Source organism: Plutella xylostella, chromosome 15 (genome assembly GCF_932276165.1).
Source record: "Plutella xylostella chromosome 15, ilPluXylo3.1, whole genome shotgun sequence".
Taxonomy (NCBI): Eukaryota; Metazoa; Arthropoda; class Insecta; order Lepidoptera; family Plutellidae; genus Plutella; species Plutella xylostella.
The window spans coordinates 8,552,230-8,576,049 of NC_063995.1; the positions used below are offsets into that span (position 1 = coordinate 8,552,230).

Consider the following 23,820-nt stretch of genomic DNA (forward strand, 5'->3'; position numbering starts at 1 on the left):
TATTAATGTCATATTTTTTACTATTTTGTTGCCAAGCAATTACTAAACAATATTAATAACAAATTCAATATAAACAAAATAAATTTGAAGTTTTTCAAAGTGCAAAAACCTAATATTAATTAACTCCTATACAAAAGAATTCAACGCGTTCGCAAGTAAATAAGTTCGTCGCCTATTTTTATGAAATAGGGATCGTTTAGATTCGCAAAAATATTGACCACGATATAATTGACATAATGTTAATATTTTGAATAAGTATTTGGTTATTTTCGTAGCGGAAAATCATTCGCTTTTGTTTTCAAGTGGAATTTATACTGAATCGTTCTACACCTGTCTCAAGTGAACTGTTGCGGGTAGTAGCTATGCAGTAGGTACTCCAATTATACCTACTTCCTAAGTTAAGTTAATAGTTTATTAAATTCCCTAAAGCGAGTTTTAAGTAGGTACGTGACTAGTTAGTGGACTGTTATGACTTCTTATTATTATTGATTGTTGTTCCTTTAACTCCAGTAGGGCAATTTTGATCCGAGTACTTAACTGCCTCACTATTCACCTAATTCGCTATCCTGATGAGTTGGTTTCATACGGACTCGGGTGTACCCACGTTGGTTCCGGTTTCCAACTATCAAAAATGTTGAGGTCCTCCATGGAAATAGTTAGTTACGGCTATAAGGAATAGATCTCGGGAAGTTATACGAGTACTTAGTGCCAATTTCTCCATTCTCGGTTAGAGCATAAATCAATACCTGTCGGTTAGATGACCGACAGATTGATTTATAAATTAAACGTCATCTCCATCTAAAATTCATGACAGATGTGTCTAAAGTTAACCACTACTCCCTGGTTATGCTCTAACCGAGAATGGAGAAATTGGAACTTAATGACTCGTGGTTTACAAATAACTATACTCATCTGTAGCACCTGGCAGTCACCGTTAGTACCTAACTTATATGTGTTTCAGGTAAATTTTCACCTTCAGCATCCCTGCTTACAGAGGGATCACCATTATCTTCGATGAAAATATTATGAAGATTAGCGCCATCTATTGTTAAACATAATTTTGTGAGTCAGTCGAGTGAGAATTTTAAATCTTCTTTCATTACATAGATTTGTTCGTGGATGTAATTAGGAATTTTGATGTATATGAAATTGTTTAACGGTGATGTTAATAAAGTTGCTTGGGTAGTTTTCCTAGAATGATGGTGTGAATAAAAAAATGCAATGTTTCGTATATATTTTTTATATATGGCAACATTTTTTTGTGCGTCCTAGTTTAGAATAATTCTCAAAATCAGAAATTTTAAATAATTTTTTTTATTTATTTTTACTGAAAAAAGTCACTCGTTTAATCGCTAATAAAAATGGTTTTTATGTGGTTCGTTATGATAGAAGGGTTTTATGGTAACGTAAACTTTATTTTTGTTGTTTCATAAGTTATTGTTTGAGATCTAATTTTTATATTTGTTACAAATACAGTTAACTGGAACACACAATTACCCATAGACAAGATAAACCTTGAAAAGTGGTGAAAATTTTCAGGAAAACCTGGCCACACTGCAGCCGGGTGTGTACGCGACATTAATGTATTTGTTGTAATTTTGTAAATTAAAAATTGTAAACAATGAGTTTTTTATATAAATTAACAAAATAATATAAAGTGCGTGATTTTACACATGTCGAATGTCATGAGTGAAAGGATCTTTGTAGGTTTCTTTACATTGAAGTGAATTCTCGTGCTTTGTCTTCGTGTGTGATAATACTCAAAATGGCGCATCAACTGGCTCCGTCTGTGAATTGCTCATTGGATGACATCGACCTGAGTGCTCTGAAGGCAAGTAACGTAGTTTTGCACGTATGTGTTGAAGTGTATCCTGGGTTCCTTGCTCTGAGACGCCTCTGTCCTTGGGTGCTATTACTCATTGCTTAGGGCAATGATCCCACGGGGCGTCAAAAAATATTAACTTCGAAGATTACAGAACAAGGAGGGCCACTATTACTTTCTTACTAACTTTTTGGGTTTCGCTCTCTTTCAGGATCCAGCTGGGATATTTGAGCTCATAGAAGTTGTCGGAAATGGCACTTATGGCCAAGTGTACAAGGTAGGGTGTTTATTTTTTGTTTGTATTTTTTCTAGTATCTATTGTTTGTCACCACTATAATTTACTACTAAAATGTGAGCAAAATTGCAGGAAGTCTGTAGAGTGTAATTTATAGCCATGTATAACATGTGTTCCATGTTTATTGACACAGGCCCTAAAGAGTACTTATTGGTGTCAATGAACTTAATTTGATTATAGTCTGTCTGCCCTTAACAAGGTACAAAGGGAGTGGTCTACACAAGTAGTGCTCTATTTAGAATGATAGCAGATTGTCTTAACTGTAATTGCTCCAAATGCAATTAATGTTTTGTTTAATTTCTAATTTATTATAATTATAAAGATGACCTCATTTGAACTTCTGTTTGGTTCATATCTCAGCATATTCTGCTCACTTTCTTAAACCACATTGACCATGTAATTTATTCACACTTAGCAGCACTTTTACCTAGATACATTTATTTTGGTAGACTCTAGACCAGTTTATGAATGTTTTAAACCAATTTCAAGGGTCGCCACACCAAGACTGGCCAGCTTGCCGCCATCAAGGTGATGGATGTCACCGAAGATGAGGAGGAGGAAATCAAACTTGAAATCAATGTTCTTAAAAAGTACTCCAACCACCGCAACATTGCCACATACTATGGAGCTTTCATCAAGAAAAGCCCTCCCGGGAAAGATGACCAACTATGGTTGGTTATGGAGTACTGTGGTGCAGGTTTGTAACACTATGAATGAACACAAATATAATTATTTTTTGGATTAAAAAACATCCTTTTATATACCTAGAAGGAAATAATTATTTAACTCAATTAATTTACAGGATCAGTAACAGATTTGGTAAAGTCAACCAAAGGACAATCACTCAAAGAGGAGTGGATATCCTACATCTGCAGAGAAATACTGAGGGGCCTCAGCTATTTACACACCAACAAAGTCATTCACCGGGATATCAAAGGACAGAATGTGCTACTTACAGATAATGCCGAAGTCAAGCTTGGTAATATCAAATGAACATTGTAAACAAGCATATCAAATTAATATTGTTGCATACTGTTATCTAATTTACTAACATTTTTGAATGTTGTTTTAGTGGATTTTGGTGTATCAGCACAACTGGATCGCACAATTGGTAGAAGGAACACATTCATTGGCACACCCTACTGGATGGCTCCAGAGGTGATTGCCTGTGATGAGAATCCTGATGCAACATATGACAATCGCTCTGACCTTTGGTCTCTCGGTATCACTGCACTGGAGATGGCCGAGAGTCAGCCGCCCCTGTGTGACCTTCACCCAATGAGAGCATTGTTTCTTATACCAAGGTATGCATCTAAAAATATTGTATAAAAACTATGATATACTTATATTGTGTAGAGTATTTTCTAACATTTGTAAATTGTCTTGCAGAAATCCTCCACCCCGTTTAAAGTCAAAGAAATGGGCAAAGAAATTTCATAGTTTTATTGAAACTGTTCTTGTGAAAGACTATCACCAGAGACCATACACAGAACAGCTCCTGAAGCATCCATTCATAAGGTAATGTACCTATTCAGTACTTACAAATAACACATTATACAGTAACATGTTATCTTAAACATGCATCTTTATGCTGTGGCAACAAGCACAACAGTCTTAGGTCACAATACATACCCATACTTACTTTACATTACGTAATATGACCTATGGGACTGTTAGTTTCTTTTCTAGGTTGGTATTTCAACTCATATAACTAAACTGTCACTCATCTAGACAGCATGGTGATTCCCCAAACTACAACCAATTTATTCCAAGTTCGACAGCCCACCTTCACTAAAATTGTATCACAGCTTCTACATGAACTAAAACCAACATCCAATATGTATATACATATCTGTGTAGATATATTGGCTGTCCAATATCCACATTACAGGCTCTACCTAGCTTGGGATGGGATGGCCGTGTGTGAGATGTCCCCACATACATTATAATTATTAAACACCATTGCAGAGACCAGCCAACAGAGCGTCAAGTTCGGATACAGCTCAAGGACCACATAGACCGGTGCAAGAAGAGGAAGCAGGAGAACTCAGTCCGCGAGGACTACAAGTACTCGGGGTCGGAGGGCGAGGAGGAGGACAGCGCGGTGGCGGGCGAGCCCTCGTCCATCGTGCACAACGCCGCCAGCCAGGGCGGCGACACGCTGCGCAGGAACTTCCAGAAGATCCAGGAGGGCAGGTCAGTCACAGCGATAGCTTTTGTTTTCTTCCACAAGATTCAGGGAGCAGTACAGTGTCACTGCTAGCTTTTGTTTTCTTCCAGAAGATTCAGGAAGGCAGGTCAGTGACACTGCTAGCTTTTGTTTTTTATTCATTTTTGCAATTAGCCAGTTCGCCGAATGAATCAGATGGTTGTGTTCTTTTTTCTTTTGTTTGGGTAAAGTTTAGTCAGTGGTTGCCAAATTTCCTGATGCAAATTTTAATCAATGCTGTGATACTTTTGAGGGTTTTTTTTATAATCATAAGTGAAAAAACACAATGATTATACATAATTACTTTTTTCATCAATCAGATGTACTTATTTTCCTGATTACTTATGAGTCAATGAAGTGGATTCAAGGCCTTCCTTCCGAAGTGGCCACTTCCTGCGTAATTAATTGACTAGTCATCCAAGTAACGAGTAAATATGTCTGTACTGAGACTGCCACAAGCATTGATCAATTTTATCTGTCTAATAATCATAAAACTTTCGATTCGCGACACATGTTCAGTTTATGTAGGTTACATTGGCATCTTGTATTGGTACATTTATGCACCCACTTTTCATTGTGTTGTGTTGTTACCAATATAATAGAGGGATTACAGGTGTGAACTTATGCATGCAAAAACGACCGCAGTAGTTGAACCTAGGTCTAGGTAAATAGTAAGCCACCACTGCATTTTTTGTATTACCCATAACCAGTTCACGCGAACGATAATGACTCACGCGGCTACATCCTCTCTGTTATCTTCTTGTGAAGCGTTTCTGCCGAATAATGTCGGTTTCTTTATAATAACAATAACAAACAAATTGAATCTATCTACACTGTAACCGCAACTGCTTTCGTGACTGACATGCCCCTCTACAAAAAAAATCATAACTTCTCTTCAAAATCGATTTTACAAAAAGTAAAAATACATAAATGTTCATCAAGATAAGGCCTTTTTTTAGAACCTAGCAGTAAGAAATAAATACCCAGAATTTAGAATTTATTTTAGATTTTGGTCGAAAAAGCCAGTTTTGGCCTTTTTGCAAGTTAACATCTAAATTGTAGGCATTATATTATTGTTTCTTGGTTCTCCAAATAGGCATTACCTAGCTGATCATATTAGTATTTTGACTTTTTGGAAAAATGCCTCTGAAGAGATATTATGTTTTTTTATGTTGGGAACGCAAGACAGACGCAATACATTGCCTTGGAAGAGTGGCACCAATGCACTGAGCTCTCGTGTATATTATGTTAGCCCATCGTTTAACATTATGTTTTCAATATTAATGATGTATTGTAAACATTCAGAACTGCCGAGCAGCCGCAGCCGCCGCCAAAGAGGAACAGCAAGCGAGAGGAGAGAGAAGAAATCCCAGGTAAAGAACCATACTTGAGAGCGGTGGTAGCTCAGTCGGGTAAGCGCCCGCTTCTCACGCAAGAGATGCGGGTTCGATCCCGGCGCTGACATGTACCAATGAGTTCTTTTAACTTAAGTACAATGTATACCATCGCTCTTACGGTGAAGGAAAACATCGTGAGGAAACCTGCATATCTAGATCTAGCACATCTAGATATGTGAACCCACCAACCCGCAGTGGACCAGCGTGGTGGGGAAATGGTCCAAGCTTAGGAAGGCAGTTTAGACCTTGGGGATATGCACAAAGGTTCCATTCGAGAGAGCCAGGTGCAGGTACTTACTCCCCCACAGAGAATAGAACCATACATATTACTATGTTTTCACATAAAAAAAATTGGCTCAACTGTACAATAAGGAGATAGCTAGGTCATGTGAGTTTAAAACTTAAGCGGCGAGAACGATTGAAGATTTTATTGTATACGATCCATTATTTTTCAAAAAGATCCCGGCTGAGTCTATTTCATCCTGAATCTTCATGAATAAGTAAGTGGTCTCTTTTTTCATGTAATAATTAATGTTGTATATTGCAGAGCCGGGCCCGCCGGCGCGGCCGTCCATCCCGCAGCGGCTGATCGTGGTGCCCGACCCGCAGGCGCAGCAGCCCAACCGATACAGGTGAAAACTTGTAACGTGTATTACTTGCAATGGACAACATTTCATTTTCTTTACCCTATATTTTTATTAGCTATTCGGAAAGTTTATAGAAAATTAGTGGACCCGTATTTTTTTTATTTTGTATATACATTAATTTTTGCATGTTATTTTTAACTTTAAAGTTAATTATTTAAAAACCGGAAGTGACGTTACATATTAGACTCAATTTTTATTTTTGTCTATTGCCTGAGTCTCGAAAAAAACATAAATGACACTGACAAGTGACATTTAAACTTTGTTTACATGCCAACCAACAAATGGGTCATTTTCAAATGACATTGATATTTCTGATGATGGAAAGTAGGTACTTATCATGTAAAAAAATAAGCAGAAGCATTTTTTCAACTGTGTAGGCGGTGGCATGCTCTGGGACATATTATATAGAGGTCATCTCTTAATAATAAATAAAAAAAATAGTCAGAAAGTGTCAGAACAGAATTAATGAAAATGACCCAAATAAACAACAACGTCACGATAAAACGTCAACGTCAATCAAAAATGAAAGTGACAGTTACTTTGTTTTTAAATCTATGGGCTTTGATCATCAAAATGCATCGCACCTGATGCATGACGTCATCAGCACTTATTTACTATTTTATGATTTTCTCGAAAATGATACATCCAAAAAATACAAAAACATTTTTTTTGTGCCCTTTAGAGCTAAATCTCGAAATGGTTTTCGATTTATAGCAGCTTTAGTTTTTTGAAATGTTGTCCATTGCACACATACACCTTTATTCTGCCATAATATGTATAATTATACCTAATATGTCCAACTTGCATCTGTAGCTCCGAGCCAACCTTTTTATTCTAAGCCTTGACTTGATCGAGAGTATTTTTAGTCAGGTTTTGTTGGCACCAGGAATTACATTGAACCCCCCAATTGTTTAAGAACTCTCATTCTTTCATAAGCTACAGTGACCCCCTAGTTCGCTAAAATTTAAGCGCCCATTTGACATCAAACCGTCATTGACTATGATTAGGTTATGTTAACCTATATTATCACAGCTCATATCCTCAACTCACGCACCTCCACCCGCAGGCCGCTGCCGCCGACGCCCAAGTCGTCGGGCTCGTCCAACAGCTCGGGCTCCAACAACGGCACGCCGCCCGCCGGCCCGCAGCCCCCGCAGCGCGGCTCGCACAACATGTTCAAACCCATGGTGAGTGCACTGTAGCCGACTGTACCCTAAAGCCGTGTCCCCAGCAGGCAAACCGTCAGCGACCGACTGAGTTTGCGGCGTATCGATTTAGTACGCTCTTCCATATATTTGAAATGGAGTGTCCACCAGTCTGCTAGTTTAGTACGCAGTTTGCAGCGTTACGCGTGCTGACTATCTCAGTTTCGCTGCTACAGTCTGCCCACTAGGGACACGGCCTTAATTATGTTGAGAATAATCAGTTCAATCCCATGGCGAGTGAACTGTAGCCGACAGTTAGCCGCCCTAAATTATGTTGAGAATTGTTAGTTCGAAGTGTTCAAACCCACAGTGAGATTATTGTACCTGTAGTCGACAGCCCTGTACTACTGGGCCAGAGTAAAAATGACAAACCCATGCTGAGATTACTGATGCTGTCCAATGTCCAATACTCGTACTTATTCGTATTTATGTTGCACAATATTTTGACAATTCCAATTCCACGAAGTATAGTCATGATATTGATAATTATTTATGTGAATTAGCACCTCAAGTAGTTTAGATACCGTAGCCTAGTAATCTTATGACGTATTATTTACTGAGATGCCCGTATTTTTTTGTTTTCATGTCACGCTGTCTTTTATTTGCACCTGAAATTTGCAACTGCAGCTTCCGCCGCGAAAACCCGAGGTTTGTAAAGCTTCTTACTTAGTTAGGCCCAAGCTTCAACAAGAATAATATTTAATCCTGTCGCAATATGTTTTTAGTTTGATCCATATCGCAATATTCAGTACCTACCAATATTTATTAAAGTACCACACCAGTACCATCGTCTCACATTAGCGAAGGACAATTCTTAGCAGACATGCCTATCTGTTGAATCTGACATAACTTGTATGCAGATAGTCACTGCTGCTTCTGAACTGTACTGCCAACCCAAAGAATGTTAACACTTGTCGATATTTATTATATTTTTTCGGGGTGGCAATACCCCGAATCGCTAATATGTAGATGATGATACGACATCAGGAGCTAGAGTGTAATGTAACAACTATGTGCAGGACCTGGACAAGTTGGCGGCGCAACTCAACGAGCTGGGCGTGGTCTCCGGAGAGCCGCCCAACCGACCGCCGCGCGCACCCACCAATGGACAAGGTGAGCATAAGAACAGCAGACGAATAGCGACCGAGCTTCATAGCGTGCACCAATGGTGTCGCTCGGTCTTGACTTATTCCACTGTTGTCTCTCACCGCACCTTTGAGGGATCTAAAAATGCATGGCTCTAGAAAACCTGTAACAAAGATTCAAATGGCTGTCAACCCCACTAAAAGTCTACAAAAACTGAATTGCACCCTGAGTGCAACGTTTTCCAATAATGAAATTGAAGAAAATAATATTGATGGGCAAAGATTTTTTTTTTAATTATTTATTTAATACTTTATTGCACAAATATATAAGTGTACAAAAGTTTTAGTTAACAGCCATTACTTTACAGACATACAACAACCTAATAGTCTCACTCACTGCAAAATGGTTATTGCTTATACTTATAGTGAGTTTTCCTCTGTGATGTTGCAGGGCCGGCGGTGGAGCGCGCGGTGCCGGAGCCGCCATGTTCGGACTCGGAGTCGGAGTCGGAGGGCGAGGAGGGCGCGGGGCGCGGCGCGCGCAACGACGGCACGCTGCTCGCCAGCGACCCGCCCAAGCCGCTGTGAGTACACACACACACACACACACACACATATGTACCAAAAGACACAAACGCAAGACAATACGTTAGCCGCTTATCCACTAGAGGCAGCCGCGTCTCTGAACAAGTGGAGACGCTGTCTAAACCTGACTCTGTCACGCTACATTACAGACCTTCACATCACATGCATTCCTTCATGTACACAAAGTCACCCTAAGCCATCCTCCTCGTACATACACCTCATGTGTACCTACTACAAGATCTGAAATCCCAAATTATCAGACTTTGTCTAGTACCTACCTAATCTCAAATTGTATTATTTCCTTGAAACCGGAACCTGAATCACTTAAGAGCCTAATGTGTGGTACAGGATATAGAAGAGGCTTATGTCTATTAGCAGATTATTACAGGATTAGACCATTAATGCCCTGTTTGTACTGAAAAACTGATAAATAATTTCCTACTTTCCCCCTTTTATTTTAATTTGCCATTTTAATTTATTTGGTCCCGTTCCGTTATCCCTCCCTCGTTTGCGTTGGTTGCTTGGTCAGTCCCGAGTTCTGCTACAGGGGCGGGCTGGCGGCGGTGTCGGAGGACGCGGCGGCGGCGCCCACGCGCCCGCTGCCGCCCACGCCGGACGACGACGACGCACACCCCGACCGCACGCTCGTCATGAAGCGGGTACGTACCACCATCACCAACTGTCCTACCCACTCACTCTCTTTTATACTCTCCCGTTTTGTTTCTCTTAATGCATTTTTTGTTTTTCGCTCGCTCGGTACGCCCTTAGAAGGAAAATCCGGATAGTGATAAGCGAAAGTCGGACCTCGATGAAGCGATCTTGCTGAAGGACTGGGACTTTGCGCGGTTCTTCCCGTCGCGAGCCGCCGAGGCCAAGGAGGCTGCGGCGAAGGAGGCTGCAGCCAAGGAGGGGGCGGCGGCGGGCGCGGGCGCGGGGGGCGAGGAGGCGCGGCGCGCCGCCGTGCAGCGACAGTCACGTGTCGAGATGGAGGACGCGTGGGCCAGCTACAGGGCGCTCGCCACGCCGCCCTCCCGCCACAAGCAGCTCTTCAACAAGACGCCGGAAACTGCCAAGAGCACGCAGGAGAAGCTCTCGGACATCCTGAAGCACAAGCAGGCGCAGGACGAGTCCCCCGGGCGGTTCTTCCGCGGCTTCCGGCGCGAGAACTCGGACGTGTTCCCGCGCGCCTCGCGCCACTCCGCCATCTACTTCCCCAAGCACGAGCCCGCGCCCGCGCGCCAGCGCTCCAGCGGCATCTTCAACAACCCGCGCAAGCAGGTCATCAAGCCACCCGCCGCCGGGGAGCCCATACTCACCGACTTCATCAAGATGAACGACAGCCTCAAGATGTCGGCGCAGGGCGAGATAAAGCGCAAGTTGTCGGACAAGAAGGGCGCGAGCAGTCCGCTGGAGGCGCTGCGCGGCGTGGCGGCGCTCATGAAGCAGGACAGCGCGGGCTCGCGCAGCAGCGAGGAGCGCGCGGGGGGCGCGGGGGAGCCCTCCCCGGACCTCACCGCCGGCGCCGCGCCGCGCCCGCGCCGCGAGAAGACAGAGTCCGACATAGTGTTCCGGCGAAACTCACATTATATTCGGCACAATGAGTTGTTGGCAAGTTGTGGGCAGGAGGCGGTACTCCCGCTAGATCAGGTAACTGCTTACAGAACAGGATGGCTTTATTAATATCTAATGGATTGTTGGTATGAGGGTTTTGTTTTCTAACGTCTTCGACTAACATTACATGATTGAGATCCCCTAGTAAATGCTTCACTAAAAACGGAGAGTTTAATAACGGAATGGTGGGGGGCAAATCGAGTGAGTGGTTCATTTATGGTGGCTTTGGTGGAAGCTTTTGTTTGTCAATTTAAATATTACATTGTATGCTTCAAGACTTGATTATTAACTGGAATTTAAATATTTAAACGCAATTCTACAACATTATTTATTATAAATTATAGCATCAACAGTTTCCTGATAAATCAACGAAACCAAAAACATAGACCGCTTCACATTAACTTAGTGAGTAACAGTAACAGCACTGAATGCCGTCACATCTAACCGGTTGTGGTAGAACATTCGCGAGAATACCGTCTCCCTGCCGATGCCACTTCGCCTGCCACTAAACGACACAGTGCCATGAGACGAATAGTTAACCAGGGAATGTCACTAGAGAGCCGCAAGATCGTCGCCGCTGACCGTTGCATGCTGGCTGCCGTGTTTGTGTTTGTGTCGTCTGTCATAACATTGTATCCTCTTTCGACTTCTTCTGTTTTGTTATGATTACATTCACAGATTTACTTATATTTTATTTTTAAAGAATTTATAAGTAATGTATTTCTGGTCACACTGGGCGTTATCTTTGAATTTAAAAACCTTTGTACCTAATAATAATTTTGTTGCATTTTCGGTACTTTTTATGAAACATACTTAAGACAATAATTTCAAACTTAATTATTATCACTGAACACCGCCATGAGGAATCCTAAATTATAATCAGCCCTCAACTACAAATCAAACCATATCACCAGCCTAGTGTGACTTCAACACCACAATCAACTATTAAACTAATTTCTCAACTCGCATTGTAGGGTCGACCAAGCAACGAGGGTAGCGGATCTCGCACCAGCTCCGTCCTGCCCGACCTGCTGAGCCAGGCGGGGCAGCCCACCACGCCGCCGCGACACGACAAGTCTACCAGCGAAGAGGTGAGGACTCCGCGACACTCTCACTCCTTATGACACTCACCCTGACTGACCCTACTAGCCGACGTGATGTGACACGATGAAAACAAGTGACGGTTGTGTGGCTTGCAGTTGAACGGTTAAATAGGAGTCCAATAAAATTTACAAAGGGGTTTCTAATACTACGTTAACCCGTCACATCACGGGAAATCAGATACAATTAATCTATTGTGTCCGGTCTTGTGTATAAATGGGTCGCCGGGATGTGAGTGTTAAAGATATGAAACACACTGCTTGAATAAATATGAATTGCCAAACTCGTAAGCGACTTTCACTGTGAAAAATTATGCTACAGTGCTACAGAACCTCAGCTGCCATTTGATTTTTCATCGTGTCACAATCGTCTACGGCTCTAAGATGAAGCCATGACGTCAAACACATTACAAGACTATTGTACAGCTAAATATCTATGTAATTATACCTTTTGTGGATTCTGTGTGATATTATGTGATTGAAGTCATAGTGAAGTAGTAATTCCAACCAAGAGGCCGTGGTCAATTATTTCTTTAGAAATTATAACTTTTCGATCTGGGCTTTTCCATAGATGCCATTATTATGTTGTCCATATTGTCTGGTCCTTCCAAGTGTAAATTGTCATGTGTAAATTTGTGTAGACTCAGTTTCTCCACACTACTGAACTGGTCATGGTAAATTCATCATTTTTATCAACTAATTTCATTTTGGGCACTCAAAACCTGGGAGAAAATAACAACTTAAATCTCATAAGGTCCATAATCCAAGTTGGCCTAAAATTAATCATGAAGTACCAACAACATAATATAATTCCATGTACTTAGGTACTTCTATTACCAATATGACAAATGTGTTTCTAACTGAACTAAAACGAGGCTTTCAACATACAGAACCTATCTTTTAATCAAACAACCGTCCCTGTAACGCTTCTGTACTCACAACAAAGCCGTGATTATGTTGAAAGCCTTGTTGCGAGCGAGTGGTGACATTTAATAATTGTTCCGTGTTAATGTGACAATGTTACACGCGGCTGGGAGTCTCCGCGCCGGCGCCGCCCGTGAGTACCCTCCCTATGACACGCTTCTGTACGGTACCATAGAATGTTGTTTGTCGGTATACGTCTGTACCTCACTCCTTCCTTCACTGCATTTTGATAGAAAGCTTCATCTATATGGTAATGTTCAATCAGTCGCGTAACTCGTTTTCGAGTCGTAATTTACAATTATAATAAACTCTGCTCGCTGGAGCTTCAATAACAGTTAATGAAGAGAGGTCAAGAGTCGCTTAGAGACAAATTGCTAATAGCTTGTCTTGTCGGTAATGTAGTTTCAGTAGAGATGTGTAGTTAGCAAGCTTGAGCAATTCGTCCGTAAGCGCAACAGATCGGGGCAAGCGGATTAATAACCAGGGGATATTAAAACAGCCTGGGGAACGACTAGGTGAAACCTATCTAATATTTTGTAACCACTTGATTAAAACGAGTAATACAGCTTTTACTTACGTTTAATTAACTCCACGAACAACATCATGTTCACTTGTCATAATCATCGACATTGACGAATTAGCACAATCTCTTTGTCTGTTTTTAATTTTTATGAATGCATATTACTCGTCTCTTTTTCTTGTTCGAACCGACATAGTCATTGCCTGCCATCATATCATTGAAGCAAGTATGGTTGTAATCATTTAGTCTGTATGTACTTAATATAGCCATCAATATACTTATTACAACTAATTACTGGGCGGTGGAGTGACATGACTAACAACAGTGCCGGATAAACATATATTTAACGGCCGCTTTACTATAATACAAAATTTAAAGATTCAATAATCGTTTCATTAGTATCCCTTGATTCGTGGCGTTCCAACAGTAAAATATCAATTCAGTAAATCGTTTTATAACTTTAAGTTTTTCTTTTAAATTGATTTGTTTTGTAGAACATAGTTTCAATTATAATTCAGAAGCGTAGCCGTGTTAGCTCTCACACGTGTGCCCTGCAGCAGATATTGAACTAACATGCAGCTCTATCCTTTGCAGTACCGGCAAGCGATAGCCGGCGGCGGCGCGCACCACCACCTCCCAGCCTCGGTGCAATCCACGCCCTCGAAATCGTTTATCGCGGGCGGAGCTTCGTTATCCCACTCGCCTTCGAACTCGTCCGTGGGCTCGCAACAACAGTTCCTTCCGTTGCAACAGAAGCAGAAGTCGTTCCTGACGTTCGGGTTCGGCGCCGGGTCGACGGGCTCCGGCACGGGCGGGTCGGGGCACGGCTCGCGGCGCGAGAGCCACGTCAACGTGAACGTGACGCCGACGAGCCACGACCTCGCCACCGACACGCCCGAGATACGCAAGTACAAGAAGAGGTTCAACTCGGAGATCCTGTGCGCCGCGCTTTGGGGTTAGTGTGCACTTTATTGGATTTTTTTAACGATGGTTATGTCATTTCATTTCATTTATTCATTCACAAAATTACATTGTATTTGAATTTACTATAGATAAAAATATAATATTAGGTCCTTACATATGAAATTGGCGTTTTCTATAGGAGGAACATAAAGTCTTTTTTTTTTTTAATGAAATATATTAAATTAATCAAAGTATGTACCATTGCTATGTATGCACTTTTGCCATCTCATAGGTAGTTCATTGATCCCCTTACTAAAAAAACCATTCGGGCGGGAATCAATAAAATCTTTGAAGGCGATTTGGACTGCCCCATCGGAGTTGAATTTTTTTCCTTGCAAGCAGTTATCCAAATTGCGAAAAAAATGGTAATCTGTTGGAGCAAGGTCCGGAGAGTACGGTGGATGTCTAAGACATTCTAATTGAAGCTCCTCTAATTTGGTAGCCGTCTGATGTGCAGTGTGTGGTCTAGCGTTGTCCTGAAGCAGCAGTGGCCTAGAGCGATTGACCAGCCTCGGTTGTTTAGCAGCTAGCTTTTCCATCGTGGTTTGCAGTTGCTGACAATAGATATCTACCGTAATCGTCTGGCCAGATTTAAGAAAGCTGTAGTGAACGACACCGGCTGGACTAGTGCCGGTGTCGTTCACTACTACTCCAAACACTTACAAGCAACTTTTTTTTAGTCAATTTTCGCTTAGGGCAGGATTTGGCTGGTTCGCCAGGGTTCAGCCATTGCGATGAGCGCTTCCGATTATCGTAGAGGATCCACTTTTCATCACAGGTAATGATTCGATTTAAAATTCCTTCATTATTGTGCCGGTTGAGTAACGTAACGCAGCAGTCGACGCGCGTTTGTCGGTTTGCTTCACTCAATTCATGAGGTACCCACCTTTCAAGCTTTTTCACCTTCCCAATTTGTTTCAAGTGGATTAGAATAGTTTTATCACTAACACCGGAGCCTGCAGCTAACTCGGACGTGGTTTGCGATGGATCCGCTTCCACAATAGCCTTCAATTCTTCATTATCAACTTTGGTCTCCGGCCGTCCACGAGGCTTGTTCTGCAGGTCGAAATTTCCAGAACAAAAACGTTGGAACCAAAAACGCACTGTGTTTTCTTTTGCGACACCGTCACCATACACATCATTAATCCTTCGAGCCGTTTCTGCAGCACTGGTGCCACGGTGGAACTCATACTCGTAAATAACGCGATATTTCAAGTTTTCCATTTTGTAAACAGAGTGACACAAAGAAAAAAACAAAAGAAGAAAAAACAAATGAATTAGGGGGTTTGAAACACAAATGCATGAGTAAATAGCTGTATGAATTTGAATTTGGATTTCCTTACCATAAAGGTAATATTTGAGATCAAAGTGGCCAGTACGACAAAACGCCAATTTCATATGTAAGGACCTAATATAACATGCATAAAAAAAACAAATTGGAACAATAATAAATTGACTATAGTTAATAATAATTAAATATACCTAATTGCAAATTACAACAAAATTTTATATTTATATTACAATAAAATGGCATGCACATTTCTAAAATTAATAAAATCGTCAACAGTGTAGAAACAATTTTTCAACAAGAAGATACGCAAGGAATTTTGATTTTTTTTTATTTCGTCAATTTGTTTTAAGTCAGTCGGTAGTTTATTATATACCTGATACCGAGCGCTATGTCTCGCAATTTTAAGCCTGGCTGAATGCCAGGTAAGGTATCAATGCGAATGTCTCGTCTTCTTGTTTTGTTCTGTGCTTTTTTATCACCAGGCGACTCATATCTGGGCAATGTTTATGTAATGTATAGAGATGAGTATGAATTTGGATCTCCGAAGAAATGGGAGAGTTATCCGATTGAGCTATCGCCGCTCCATGAATTGGTTCTTCTTCTTAACATCCAGCTGTAGCGTATGTAACGCGCCATGGTGCGCCGGTATAGTTGTTATATCACTCGAGGAGGCTCCTTTCAAGCACCCATGAATTCGTAATCACCAAAAACAATTCCATCGAATAACAAAACTTAAACCTAATCCAACAAACTATTCCTACACAGGAGTGAACCTGCTGATCGGCACAGAAAACGGTCTGATGCTGCTGGACCGCTCCGGGCAGGGCAAGGTGTACCAGCTGATCTCGCGCCGCCGCTTCCAGCAGATGGAGGTGCTGGAGGGGCAGAACATCCTCGTCACCGTCTCCGGCAAGAAGAACAGGGTCCGGGTGTACTACCTCAGCTGGCTCAAGTCTAAGATCCTGCGCACTGATGGGCTTAGTGACGTGAGTACACACGTTATGTTCCTTTCTGTGTGTGGGCATTCTGATTTATCTTCCTCGATCCAAGGCAATGATAATGACTCGTAACATAGTCAAAATTAATATGAGATCCAAACCGCCACTGGCAATGATTGCTCAGCACATAATATCGAATTGGAAACGATGAGTAGGATGCATATAGCGCCTCATCTTCTAGTGTTATGCTGACTAATATAATTTATTTAACGAGGCAATTTACAGGGAAACCTAGACAAGACATTAGCACTAATTACCTCTGTTAGTGGGACATATTCTAACTTTGTGTTTTCCCCCTTGCAGCAAGTGGAGCGGCGCAACGGCTGGATCAACGTGGGCGAGCTGCAGGGCGCGGTGCACTTCCGCATCGTGAAGTACGAGCGGATCAAGTTCCTGGTGATCGCGCTCAAGGACTCCATCGAGATCTACGCGTGGGCGCCCAAGCCCTACCACAAGTTCATGGCCTTCAAGAGCTTTGGCGAGCTGCAGCACAGGTGGGTCACGCGTTTTTGGTGGTGGTCTGGTGCTGGGCTAATCTTTTATTGAGCTTGACCCGACTGACCGCTTTGACCCGGGAAATTTTATTCGGCATTGTAAAATCTTTTATCATTCCAATTTGTGCAGCCTTGCATTTGCATGGGAACAAAAAGAGTAAAGAAGAGACATCTTCGTTGCATTGATGAACGTCGCTTATAGCAAATGGATGCCTTGCAAAATATGCACTGTCTCACACTTATTTACTGCCTGTAGTCCCGTTGTCCCCGTAACTGTGTCCCCGTTACGGGGACAACGGGACGTCATTATATTTTCGTTCCGTTGTCCCCTTTGCGGGCAATAGTTAACGGGGACAACGGGCCGTCAAAATTTTACGTTTCGTTGTCCCTTCCGAATTCTATTAGCGTGTTTTATTTTGTCCTTTTCGTGAAAAGGACAAAATAAAATAAAACTTATCTTAGACGACCGAATGGCGTAGTGGTTAGTGACCAGTGAGTACCCTGACTACTGAGCCGAAGGTCCCGGGTTCGATTCCTGGCTGGGGCAGATATTTGTTTAAACACAGATATATAGCCCCCTATTACATTGGGACTACACTCATCACAATATAAGAAGTCCGTTTGGACAGATCATCATTTTAATAGAATGTAACCAAAAAACTTTACGTTTGAGATGAACGAAACATTTTAAAATCAATACTTCTCTTTTTGGATTACAAAATCACATTTCTTTTTCGAGCGTTATATTATATGTAAGAATATGTCTCCTTTTATTTTTTTGTTCAAGTAAATTCCTAATTAAAATGTATTTTGAATTGCCTCGAAACGTATCAAAAAAAGTTAGGTTCTCAGCCTTTTTTTTTTTAAACACTAGTGCTGTACCTGATTAATCGTAAATTTTTACCGATTTTATCTAAGTCCGTAAAAAATCGAATCGAATCGAATGGAAGAGCATAAAATAATATCCGATTGACGTCGCAAACAAATTTAAAGAATCGTTTACTACATCTTTCTCCCTAAACAATCATTCATAATGCATTGAATTTAGTCGATCTTTACTACAAAAAGTATAATGGAATATTTTTTTTGCACTCACAGGTAACTTTTTTTTTATGGCAACACTATTAATTAATTAGCCTTTCTATTTAGTCCGCGTTCCTGTTGGATCCATTTCATTCACCATTTTGGAAGTTAACAGTGCGGTTCGGTATTTTTTTTGTGACTTTGTTTTGATTTTGGACTGTTTCTCTTACTATCACGTTGACCTTGGCTACTGTTTTCTGGACTTTGATTGAGCACTGTGATTCGGACTTTTCTGCAGTTTGTGCCGATTGTGGTGTGTGAACTTCTTTTCAAAATGTCGAAAAGAGGCCGTACTATTCAAAGCCAATCGCGTGAGTTGATTGTGAAGTTGCACGATTATTTTGAACGGGAATCGCTGAATGGTGGACCTTTAGTACCGGTAGCTCAAGTACATGATCGCATCATAGATGCGCTTGGGATCGGTACGAAAACTATACGGAAAGTCTTAAAGGAAAAGTATGGGCCTTCCGGCAGTGAAGACAATGTTTTACGTACTCCTAAAAAGCGGAAGAAAAGCAAGCCAGTGACAGGTATCGACTCATTTGATGCAGATGCAATTCGGAACCATATTTATGGATATTATTCAAGAAAGGAATACCCTACTGTGAGCAAACTCTTGGTATCACTGAAAGAAGCTGGCTTGTTTACTGGCAGTGCTACATCTCTAGTCACAGTTATGAAACAAATTGGATTCGAATATAAAAAGAGTGACCAACGAAAGATAATTATGGAGAGGTATGATTTAGTACTGCTAAGAGTTTCATTTTTGAAAAAAATGAATAAGATAACTGATTGGGATAACGTAGTTTTCATCGATGAGACATGGTTGAATTCCAACCATACAGTGCCACAATCATGGACTGATGACACAAAGGCATCATGTTCTAATGTGCCGATGGGAAAAGGTGGACGACTGATAATTTGCCATGCTGGATCAGCTGGGGGAGGTTTTGTGGACAATGCTTTGCTTGCATTTGAGTCAAAGAGCACAAAGGAATACCATGAGGAAATGGACGCTGTTAAATTTAAAGAGTGGTTTGCAACAAGTTTACTTCCTAACCTCCCCCATAAATCTATCATAATTATGGATAACGCACCGTACCATTCGATACACATTGATAAGCCACCCACTCAGGCAAACAAAAAGGCAGATATAGTGGCATGGTTGGAAAGACATGGCATCGAAGCCGACCTGAACAGTTTAAAGGCCGAGTTATTACAATTGGTGAGAGAAAATAAACCAACAACACCGAGATATGAAATTGACGAACTTGCACAAGAGCATGGACATACCGTCATCCGGACACCGCCGTACCATTGTCAATACAACGCAATCGAGTTAATTTGGGCTCAAGTTAAAGGTTAGTTTTCTAATTAATTCTTTTATGTAGACTTATTATTATTACTTATTTATTGAGCAGTGAAAGCCAGTTGGAGAAAATTCATTCAGTATTTTAGAGAGGCCATGGTATAGTAGATTCATTTTGCTCAGGGTTGTTTATTATAGTGGGGTGACAACAATTCAGAAAATGTACTTACCTACTATTTTTTTACGTTACCTGGCATACTATGCATAACAAGGCATCTTTACTGAATAACCATATGAATTTAATCTTTTGACAGGCTACGCAGCACGAAAAAATACAGAGCGACCGTTCTCCACCAAGAAAATGATGGGTTTATTGAAGGAAGCTTGTGCAAAAATCACAAAAGAAGACTGGGCAAAGGTAGTGCAAAGAACGAAAAATTTAATAAAGGCTGATTTTGATAGGGACATCAATATTGACAATATGATTGATAACGAAATAATTATATACACAGGCGACGATAGTTCAACGGATTATGCTTCTGACGAAAGTGAATAAATATTTATTTATTAATCTGTTTGTTTTAATTCTGCTGCAATACTCATTTCATAAAAAGGTATAACTAGCCAAAAATAGAATAACTAGCCCAAATTTGACCTCAATAGCAGTGACAGGTAGTTAACCCTTCTCATTGTTTTAGCTCTTACCTGAAATAAACGGGTTATCGATAACAATGCATGCAGGCCAGCCTAACCTTGACCATTATGTTGTATTGTAATTTATGCATCTGATAAGAAAAGTTCAGTCAGTCATCTCAAAACGTTAGGTAATGCTACTTCCCAAGGGTGTGACGCGTTCCCTACTGTTTTACCTACCGTCCCTACTGGCAGGTAATTAAAAGAGGTAGGTAGGTCCAACTAAAGTAATTTATTGATGGCCTACTGCGAGTAAATTATAATTTTATAAACAGGAAACGTTTTTAATTCAAAACATGTTATACCTACTAATAATGTATATAGAAAATGATAAATAAATGATTAAAAGTATCAATTGTTACTTTTGTTTAAATTCATCAGACCATTTAGAATCGATTTTCGATTCGAGAATCGGATTTTCAGGTTAACGATTCGTTTTGTCACATCCCTAATGGCGTCACAATGACAGCTGTCCAAACGGACTTCTTATATTGTGATGAGTATAACATAACACTCTGGCGAAAAGTGGGTGCAGCAATGCACCTCTGCCTACCCCGCAAGGGAGTACATTAGTACAAGGCGTGAGTGTGTGTTTTTTTTATCTGTGCTTTTGTTTCGCGGCAGTATTTCGTCGTGCCGTTAGCGCATCCTTTAAAATTTACACGTTCATCAAATTTGCCAAATTATCATCCAGGTTAGTTATGACTTGATCTAAGCTAAAAAAGCGATTTGATGTGAAGATATTATAAAAAGACGATCGAATGGCGTAGTGGTTAGTGACTCTGACTACTGAGCCGATGGTCCCGGGTTCGATTCCCGGCTGGGGCAGATATTTGTTTAAACACAGATATTTGTTCTCGGGTCTTGGATGTGCCCGTAAAATGGCAATAGGCCCGCCCCCTATTACATTGGGACTAACATAACGCTCTGGCGAAAAGTGGGTGCAGCAACGCACCTCTGCCTACCCCGCAAGGGAGTATATTAGTACAAGGCGTGAGTGCGTGTTTATTATATAAAATTCATGAAATAAAAAATATACATGTGTTTTTTAAAGTTTATTTTGAGAACGGGGACAACGGGTCTGATTTTTTATTTTTTTATTAAGTGCCGCTGTCCCCGTTGAGGAGCTCACGTCCAACGGGGACAACGGGCCTGATTTTATTTATTTTCTGAAAGTACCGTTGTCCCCGCTTAACGGGGACAAGAATTACGGGGACAGCGGGACTACAGGATTTACTGCCATACTCTATATTACGTTAGATTTATACATATTTACACTATTATTATTTTTTACCCTACCTTACCTTTCGCAGGCCTCTACTAGTTGATCTAACTATAGAAGAGGGTACAAGACTGAAAGTGATCTATGGCTCGGCGGACGGCTTCCACGCCGTGGATCTCGACACCGCCACCGTCTACGACATTTATATTCCAAAGCATGTGAGTATTTAAGTACTTTCTTTTATGATTAAAATGGCATGCAAACTATAATTTAATGTAAAAAATACTTAAAACCAACCAGAATTATTTATCTATGCTATGCTATAGGGGTAATGCAGAGGGCGCCATCTGTCAATATGTAATACTCATGTGTGTGCCACATTTATGACCATATCACCCATGTCTTCCGAGTCAAATTCTAGACCGATTATCTGAATTCGCCAGAAGGGAACATGTAATATAATTGTACTGGCTTCGATTCCCACCTATTGGTGTTTCTAAATTGCATTTTCTAGCTTACGAAAACCGTAACCCCTCTGGCGAATCGCCACGCGGTATCCAGATGCCATGATGATAACTGTTTCCGTGTAGACGCAGGGCGCCATCGTGCCGCACTGCATCGTGCCGCTGCCCAACTCCAGCGGCATGCAGCTGCTGCTCTGCTACGACAACGAGGGCGTCTACGTCAACACGTACGGCCGCGTCAGCAAGAACATCGTGCTGCAGGTACACATAGATACAACAATTCAAATTCATTGTTTATAATAGAACTACATTTTCTGATGACTCGCAAAGTTTCTTGGTTTGTCTGTGATTGCACGCTTATTTTTCAACTAATCTTTACATACTTTACAAATTTATTATGCATGCTGTCTTTTCAAGCTAGGAGGCCTCTTATCTAAACCTAAAGGGCTAGCATGGGGCGCATTTAAGACAAAGTTCTCCGTCGCGCTCGCTCTTGAGGCTGCGCTTTGTGACTTGTGAGTAAGAGCAATGCAAAACTTTTGTTACGTCTTTATTGCGCCCCGTGCTAGCCCTCCTAGTCTCGACTCATGCCACGTATGCCTATGGTTGATTTGATATAAATATTAGATTATTTTCGACTTGGCCTGCCTCTTTACTCCATCTATCATCAAACATTGCTCCTTTTTAAACTTTCCTATCTGCTAACTCTGCTAACTATCATCCTCACATTCACCTAAAGCTCACCAGTAACAGTTTGTAACCTTCCAGTGGGGCGAGATGCCGACGTCGGTGGCGTACATCGGCACGGGGCAGATCATGGGCTGGGGCAACAAGGCCATCGAGATCCGCTCCGTGGAGAGCGGCCACCTGGACGGCGTGTTCATGCACAAGAAGGCGCAGCGGCTCAAATTCCTCTGCGAGCGCAACGACAAGGTGTTCTTCTCCTCGGCCAAGGGAGGTTCCTCCTGCCAGATCTACTTCATGACCCTCAACAAGCCCGGCATGGCCAACTGGTAGCCGCCCGGCCACCGCCCACCCCGACTACTGTATCCATAGTGTACATGCAATGCCAATAGATTTACACGTTACAAGTCGAACGAGTGCTTTGTCTATTTGCAATTATATGACTTGTGATAGTGACCTGAGATTGTTAGCGATTATCTCAACGGAGTGCTCAAAAGACAATCCACAAATTATTATTATATACGACTTGAGTTCGAGTAAATAGGGCCCTTTACCTTTGTATTCCATGTGGCATTTTGTACTGTGTAATTTCATTACGAGCTACTGAGGAAAGTATATTATTATTAATTAAGCAATAACCTATAGGATATACTAAAATGTTTTGATATTGACAATTATTATTCGTAAGTAAGTTAATGCTTTATTTAGGTTTTATAATGTGTTGCAGCGTTTATTTCTAAAAGAAAATTTAATTCGAATCAGTTATCAAATCATATATGCCATATTATATTGTTTTATAATAGTTAAGCTAGTTGGGTGATAATTTAATTGGTGATGCAATTTATATTACATATAATTGTAGTAATTATGTTAACAAAAACATTGCCATGACGTCAGAGAGTTATTATAATATTAAATAGAAACCACAATGTAAGTTATGTAAAAGTATCATTGGTCTACAATGGTATTCTTTTCATGCTTTTTGGTATAAATAAAGTCAAAACACTTGTAACATATTATCACACCAAACTACATTTTATAGGATAAATCCTAAAGTTTTGAACTATTTATTATTTATTTTGCTATGTACGATATTATTTACATGTATAAAGTTATTATTGTGCATATTGAAAATATCTATATTCAGTAATTTTTTATTTGAAAATACCCTTAGCCCACAATAAAATACGAAAGTCACAACTTATGTTTATTATTTTGG

General features: G+C 40.9%; 2 protein-coding genes across 12 annotated transcripts; both read left to right on the forward strand.

Moving 5' to 3' along the window:
• Positions 1 to 1,532: 1,532 nt before the first annotated feature.
• Positions 1,533 to 23,801, forward strand: LOC105387010 (serine/threonine-protein kinase mig-15). 11 transcript variants are annotated; one of them, XM_048626040.1, is made up of 22 exons: positions 1,533 to 1,831; positions 2,034 to 2,099; positions 2,607 to 2,814; positions 2,920 to 3,096; positions 3,190 to 3,421; positions 3,507 to 3,635; positions 4,086 to 4,313; positions 5,632 to 5,699; positions 6,271 to 6,355; positions 7,437 to 7,557; positions 8,203 to 8,223; positions 8,595 to 8,688; positions 9,112 to 9,244; positions 9,775 to 9,904; positions 10,014 to 10,892; positions 11,831 to 11,947; positions 13,980 to 14,355; positions 16,420 to 16,640; positions 16,956 to 17,146; positions 21,545 to 21,671; positions 22,050 to 22,178; positions 22,671 to 23,801. In XM_048626040.1, exons 1-22 carry the CDS (start codon positions 1,766 to 1,768, stop codon positions 22,932 to 22,934), a joined length of 4,062 nt encoding a protein of 1,353 aa, XP_048481997.1. In that variant the 5' UTR covers positions 1,533 to 1,765; the 3' UTR covers positions 22,935 to 23,801. The 11 variants fall into 11 exon arrangements, with proteins under 11 accessions (XP_048481997.1, XP_048481996.1, XP_048482001.1 ...); XM_048626039.1 differs by having other exon boundaries at positions 1,534 to 1,831; positions 22,044 to 22,178; XM_048626044.1 differs by having other exon boundaries at positions 1,534 to 1,831; positions 22,686 to 23,801.
• LOC125489636 lies at positions 17,738 to 20,109 on the forward strand. Its single transcript, XM_048626050.1, has 2 exons — positions 17,738 to 19,590; positions 19,853 to 20,109. The coding sequence occupies exons 1-2, from the start codon at positions 18,504 to 18,506 to the stop codon at positions 20,092 to 20,094; spliced, it is 1,329 nt and encodes a 442-aa protein (XP_048482007.1). The 5' UTR covers positions 17,738 to 18,503; the 3' UTR covers positions 20,095 to 20,109.
• Positions 23,802 to 23,820: the final 19 nt, after the last annotated feature.